At 40.8% G+C, this 6,688-nt stretch overlaps 1 protein-coding gene across 1 annotated transcript; it reads right to left on the bottom strand.

Moving 5' to 3' along the window:
- Window positions 1-274: 274 nt before the first annotated feature.
- Window positions 275-6,048, bottom strand: LOC106561972 (apoptosis regulator BAX). The gene is made up of 6 exons (XM_014126469.2): window positions 5,679-6,048; window positions 4,891-4,939; window positions 4,640-4,801; window positions 2,758-2,890; window positions 2,086-2,190; window positions 275-863 (listed from the first exon to the last, which is right to left on the bottom strand). Exons 1-6 carry the CDS (start codon window positions 5,743-5,745, stop codon window positions 765-767), a joined length of 615 nt encoding a protein of 204 aa, XP_013981944.1. The 5' UTR covers window positions 5,746-6,048; the 3' UTR covers window positions 275-764.
- Between the last annotated feature and the right edge of the window lie 640 nt (window positions 6,049-6,688).

Below are 6,688 nucleotides of genomic sequence, written 5' to 3'. Positions count from 1 at the left end.
TTATTATGCAAGATTGATTAGTGGAATCGGGTGTTACCTCTAGGCTGGAACAAAAGCTTGCACCCACACCAGCCTTTGGTGGGTAAGATTGCCCACCCTTGGGATTGTGCAATTCTTTCAGGTTTAAGGAGAAATAACCTAAACTTGTGTCATAAAACATATTAGTTAAAGAGGGACCTGGTCAAACCATGATAGAGTTAGTATGGTCCCCAAACTAAAGTTTACTCAGGAAGTGGAGTTAACCAGCAAACACTTAAAAGTAAATAAAAAAATGCAATATTACTTTGCTTTCGCAAAGGTATTTTTATTAAACATGTGTGCATGTTTGCCACGATTTAAAAGACATTTGGTCCATTCAGATACATAGAAATAATACATATTTAGAGCTGTGAAAAAAATAGTAGTGGTTTACTTTGAATTCCAAATCAATAGAAGATTGGGGATTCAATAAAACATCGTTCAATAAAACACCTTACAAGGTTCTTTTATGAGCAATAGAAAAATATTTTTGAAAAATTCCATTTCACATTGGTACTAATAAATACTTGCTCAGTGTGGAGTACTGTACCAAAAAGCCTCTGACTCTCCCTTTTCAGATCAATTCATTATATATATACACACATATAAAAAACAACGAGATTACTAGGTCACCCCCCAAAGTCAAATCAACTGCACAGGACATAGCACATTAACCTGTCTTCCTAGAGAACTGTCCACATTTTAAGGGCACTTTGATTTCACCAAGGGCACTTCCTAAGACGACGTCAGCGTGTTTTCCTCCAGTAAACCATGGCCGTCACGAAAGCCACTGCAGCCACAAGCGACACAGTACGCCAATGTGACACGGTGCTAACAGCCGCCTCCTGCAAGCAAAAAGAAAGTCAATCACACAACAGTGTTGTCCGTACAAACCGTAGTCATAGGCTGGACTCGATACCATTCAGCCTGCTGAGCTAAAGCCTTAGTGCTAGTTCTGGGATCTATAGGTGTGAGGCAAGGTTACTCATCATCAAACAAACGTAGCTTTATGAACTGACAGTACTGTGGCACAGGTAGTTGAACTCGGTGTTGCCCACATCGGAACGGTCTGCCTGCATTGGCCATTGAGTACATATATGTGCATGGTCGTATTTGAGTAGGAGTGAGCATTTCCTCCTCTTGATATGCATGCGTGAGTCACCATACGTAGTATGTACAAGAACTTATCAACTAGCATCGTTTACATGTAAATTTTTTTACCTTTATTTAACTAGGCAAGTCAGTTAAGAACAAATTCTTATTTTCAATGACGGCCTAGGAACAGTGGGTTAACTGCCTTGTTCAGGGGCAGAACGACAGATTTGGACCTAGTCAGCTCGGGGATTCAAACTGGCAACCTTTCGGTTACTAGCCCAACGCTCTAACCACTAGGCTACCCTGCCGCCCCATAGATCAGTTAAGAGTTTGTCCAAAATAATGGACAGGCCATGGAAACGCTGTGGGGGATAGATCCAGAATCTCCTCAATACCGCCCATCAAAATTAGCCTACATTTAAGCTATTGTTAATTTCTGTATTTGACACCATGTCGGTGTAAAAAATAAATAAAAAAATGGTACAACGCTTTTATGGATGTCACCCGCAAATACATGTTCACGTCATCTTTACCAATCAACTGCATTACACTTAAAAACACCACCACTAATTGCCATATGGCTAGCTACGCTTTCAGCTTTTCCAAACGGTGGTTGACATTTAGCAGACATATTTTCTAAACCCAAAAAGGACATTAAATATTATGCACCAAATCAGATTTTAGTAAGCACATTGTGGGCCTTCTCGAACACATACATTATGACAAATGTGACAAATATCCACTTTGTTAGATCAGCTTTAAAAAAAAAAAAAATTATGGGCACCACTGACGACGTCAGTCCTCTATCCCCCCACAGTCTGTTTTCAATTGATCTCTTTACTGCATGTATGTACTGATTGTGATAGCGTCTCTGCTCTTGTGGTATTTTGAAGTAAAATATAGTCTCGTTGTACATCTGGCAGTGGAGTCTTCAAGGGTGGGCATGTTGGCATACTCCAGCAGGGTACTCACCCATCCTCCTTGCTGTCGGATCCAAGCGGAGACATTTTCCCTGATGAACTGTAATACCCAGCTAATAACCTTCTTGATGATTTCTAAGTGGTTCTGTGTCAGTGCCTTGGAAAGGGGGATAACAAATATACATATAGTGTGAGGGGAGATTCATTCTGCTTTATTTGATTCATTTTTTAATTTAACCAGGTAAGTTGACTGAGAACACATTCTAATTTACAGCAACGACCTGGGGAATAGTTAAATGGGAATGAATGAGCCAATTGTAAACTGGGGATGATTAGGTGACCATGATGGTATGAAGGCCAGGTTGGCAATTTAGCCAGGACACCGGGGTTAAGTGCCATGGGATCTTTAGTTACCAGAGAGAGTCAGGACACCCGTTTAACGTCCCAGCTGAAAGACGGCACCCTACACAGAACAGTGTCCCCAATCACTGCATTGGGATATTTTTTTTTAGACCAGAGTAAAGAGTGCCTCCTACTGGCCCTCCAACACCACTTCCAGCAGCATTGGGTCTCCCATCCAGGGACAAACCAGGACCAACCCTGCTTAGCTTTAGAAGCAAGCCAGCAGTGGGATGCAGGGTGGTACGCTGCTGGCTTTTAAAAACTTGACATTTGTAAGTTTCAATGATTTCATATTCAGTAACAGGCCGATTCCACGTGTTACCTTGTAAATAAGCTTGTAGGCCAAGTGAAACAGGGTGACCACTCTGCCCCAGTTGATACCATCTGCAAAGATTTCCCTGGCCACTGAGAAGAACACATCCTGGGCACAGTTCACCTGGACTGTGCTTATTAGGCTGTCAGAGGAAGGAGACACAAATAATTAGAAACTGAGGAAAAGTAAGAGAGTTTCTCTTTCCATGTTTCTTGTTGTCAAGGAAATGAAACAATGATAAAATAATACAGTTCTACATTTGATGACACTTTGCCAAACCACTACAATAGGATATGGGAATATACTCATTTGTGTTCACATCCAGGCTTATATTCTTTGTTGCTTGAGTAAACTAGTACATAAAACCATCACCATCACATAGACCAGCCAAATACAGTACCTTCAGAAAATATTCACACCTCTAATTCCACATTTTGTTGCATTACAGTGTGAATTTAAAATGGATTAAATTGAGATTTTTTTGGTCACTGGCCTACACACAATATCCCATAGTCAAAGTAGAATTATGTTTTCTGTTTTTTTATGTTTACAAATTAATTAAAAATGAAAAGCTGATGTCATGAGTCCGTAAGTATTCACCCCTTTGTTATAGGAAGCCTAAATACTTTAAGTTCAGGAGTATACATTTTCTTAACAAGTTACATAAGAAGTTGCATGAACTCACTCTGTGTGGAATAAGAGTGTTTAACATAATTTTTGAATAACTACCTCATCTCTGTACCCCACACGCACAGATAATTGTAAGGTCCCGCAGTGGAGCAGTGAATTTCAAACACGGATTCAACCACAAAGACCAGGGAGGTTTTCCAATGCGTCGCAAAGAAGAGTAGATGGGTAAAAAACTAAACAAGACATTGAATATCCCTTTGAGCATGGTGAAGTTATTAATTACACTTTGGATGGTGTATCAATACACCCAGACACTACAAATATACAGGCGTCCTTCCCAACTCAGTTACCGGAGAGGAAGGAAACCACTCAGGGATTTCACCATGAGGCCAATGGTGACTTTGGAAGAGGAAGCCTGTACAGAATAAAAATATTCCAAAATATGCATCCTGTTTTCAACAAGGGACTAAAGTAATACTGCAACAAATGTGGCGAATCAATTAACTTTTTGTCCTGAATACAAGGTGTTATTTTTAAGGCAAATCCAATACGCCACGTTACTGAGTACGTCTCTCCATATTTCCAAGCATAGTTGTGGCTGCATCATGTTATGGGTATGCTTGTAATCGTTAAGGACTGGGGAGTTTGTCAGGATGAAACAGAAATGGAATAGAGCTAAGCACAGGCAAAATCCTAGAGGAAAACCTGGTTCAGTCTACTTTCTACCAGACACTGTGAGATGAATACACCTTTCAGCAGGACAATAACCTAAAACACCTAGAGCTGCTTACCAAGAAGACAGTGAATGTTCCTGAGTGGCCGAGGTACAGTTTTGACTTAAATCTACGGCAAGGCCTGAAAATGGCTGTCTAGCAATGATCAACAACCAATTTGACAGAGCTTGAAGAATTTTGAAAATAATTAAGGGGAAATGTCCAGGTGTGGAAAGCGCTTTGTGACTTACCAAGAGAGACTCACAGCTGTAATCGCTGCCAAAGGTGATTGTACAAAGTATTGACTCAGGGGTGTGAATAGTTATGTAAATGAGCTATTTCTGTATTTCATTTTCAATCAATTTGCAAACATAAAAATAAACACTTTTGTCAAGTGGGATATTGTGTGGAGATGGGTGAGAAAAACAACAATTTAACCCATTTTGAATTCAGACTGAAACACAACATTTTGAATAAGTCAAGAGGTTTGAATACTTTCTGAAGGCACTGTATCTAATATGCTAACTCAGAAGAAAATCATGTCATACTGTTGTAGCTCAGCATTTCTGTTCAGGTCATCAGCGATCAGCAGCAGCTGGTGTACCACGTCTTTGACTTGGTGGTCCTCTTGTTCGTTGGGTCTGCCACCAAGGTCCTCTGGAGCCAAACGCCTCTCTGGGTTTTCTGCACTGACCCTCTCGATGACATACCTTCATGGATAAAAATGTACAAATATTTGGTGAAAATGGATAATGCGATCATCAGGATGGATACTAATGGTAGTGCTAAGTTTATTTACCCTCTTAAAACAACAGCTCCTTGTTCCATAATTCTGTCGTCGATGACATCTGTTACAAAGAAGTTGTTAGTGATTTTATGTTTTTATTCATGTTTAATGACATTGCAGTTTATTGTAGTGATAAGATAGATGTGTTAATCACGCATTGTGCTCCAATTCAATTGGCAGAGACTTTTTCTCTCTCCCAGGACCTGCATGTTTCCTTTATGATGTAGACTTTGTATGCCACTTCACCTGGGGGCTGAGTTATGCCGCGTTCAAAACAACTGGAAGCTCGGGAACTCGGAAATCTCTAACTTCCAACTTCAGTGCGTTCAAAACAACTGGGAACTCGGAAAAAAACGATCTCCGATTGGGAATAATCGATTTGAACAGTCATCCAACTCGGAATTCCAACTCGGGGACTCAGGCCTCTTTCTAGAGTTCGACTTTACGACCTTATGATGTTGATTTGACCAAGTATTACACTTTTTGTTTCACATTTGATACAGTGAAGTGACGTCAGAGGACATTCCTATGGCCTTCCAAGCTCAAAGTGTGTAGCCCAAAATAGTTCTAGATTTTTTGTGCTAGATTTTTTCATGTTGAAATAGCCAACCTCACTAAGACTGTTTTCACCATTTCGCTAATTAGTCCTACATGTTAAAAGATCAGGGAAAAACTAAGTCTAACTTCGACCGCAACCAAGGATTCTGACGGGACCCTATACATTGTGTTAGTTTACAATATTTTAGATAAAAACTTCAGGTGACGATCTTTCAAAGTATCAAGCGCATATTAATATTTACCTTCACCCCCGACTGCACCCTGAGGCTCATCTTCGCCGGTTTTCCTTCTTTCTCGGGAGTCTGCCATCGACGAGAAGTACTGGGGTGAAGAAGTCCAACAGCTCCTGATCGCCTCAGCGGGTCTTGACGAATCAGTAACCGCAAGGCGGGGATCTAAAGAAAACAGTTATTAGACGTATGTGTCGCTCGCATTGATAAGTAGCCGAATCAAAAATGTTTTACCGCTGTCTACACATTTCTCTCCAGAAAAATACGAAAGATAAGACAGAACAAGGAAGTAACACGAAAATACACAGTGGGTTGTGTAAATGCCCTGGGCTGCTTGTTGTGTGGGTAAACTGCGCCTCTTCTTCGTGTTTCTTTCCGGCAGACCAGACAATATGTTGCGTATTGCTGCCTTTCACAGTTTGGAAAGTGCATTGCACATTCGTTCACAAAGAAAATGTGTTTCACCACCATCTAACCCAGGGATGGGCAACTCTAGTCCTCGGGGACCTGATTGGTGTCACACTTTTGCCCCAGAACCAGCTAACACACCAGACTCCAATACTCAACTAGTCATGATCTTCAGTTTAGAATGCAATTTGTTTAATCAGCTGTGTTTGCTAGGGATTGGGAAAACGTGTGACACCACTCCTCTGAGGACCTGATCTGAATGTACAAAACATTAAGAACACCTTCCTAATATTGAGTTCATTTAAAAATTGACATCGATAAGGGATCATCGTTTTTTCCTGGATTCCCCCGGCCAGTCTATATGTCCTCATATTTTAGTGCAAAAGAACTACAGGGGGTTTTGAGAGAAGGGTGTCCAGCCTCCCAGGCCAACGGCCTTGTGTAGGATCTGTTTGGGTCAAAGTAGGGGGAAGGGGTGTGTTGGGGATAGTGGTATATACACTGAGTGTACAAAACATAAAGGACACCTGCTCTTTCCAGGACATACAGTTGAAGTCGGACGTTTAGATACACATTTTTTTTACATTTTAGTCATTTAGCAGACGCTCTTATCC

The sequence above is a fragment of the Salmo salar genome, chromosome ssa11 (genome assembly GCF_905237065.1).
Source record: "Salmo salar chromosome ssa11, Ssal_v3.1, whole genome shotgun sequence".
In the NCBI taxonomy this organism is placed as follows: Eukaryota; Metazoa; Chordata; class Actinopteri; order Salmoniformes; family Salmonidae; genus Salmo; species Salmo salar.
This window is presented reverse-complemented; position numbering and strand designations above follow the sequence as displayed.

What these genes read in the sequence shown, in the direction of transcription:
- LOC106561972 (XM_014126469.2), bottom strand. Translation starts at nt 5,745, where the DNA reads ATGGCAGACTCCCGAGAAAGAAGGAAAACCGGCGAAGATGAGCCTCAG. An exon ending in GGAGCTGTTGTTTTAAGAGG is followed by an intron (nt 4,802 to 4,890) that starts GTAAATAAACTT and finishes TTATCCATGAAG; the next exon opens with GTATGTCATCGAGAGGGTCA. An exon ending in AGAAATGCTGAGCTACAACA is followed by an intron (nt 2,891 to 4,639) that starts GTATGACATGAT and finishes TTCCTCTGACAG; the next exon opens with CCTAATAAGCACAGTCCAGG.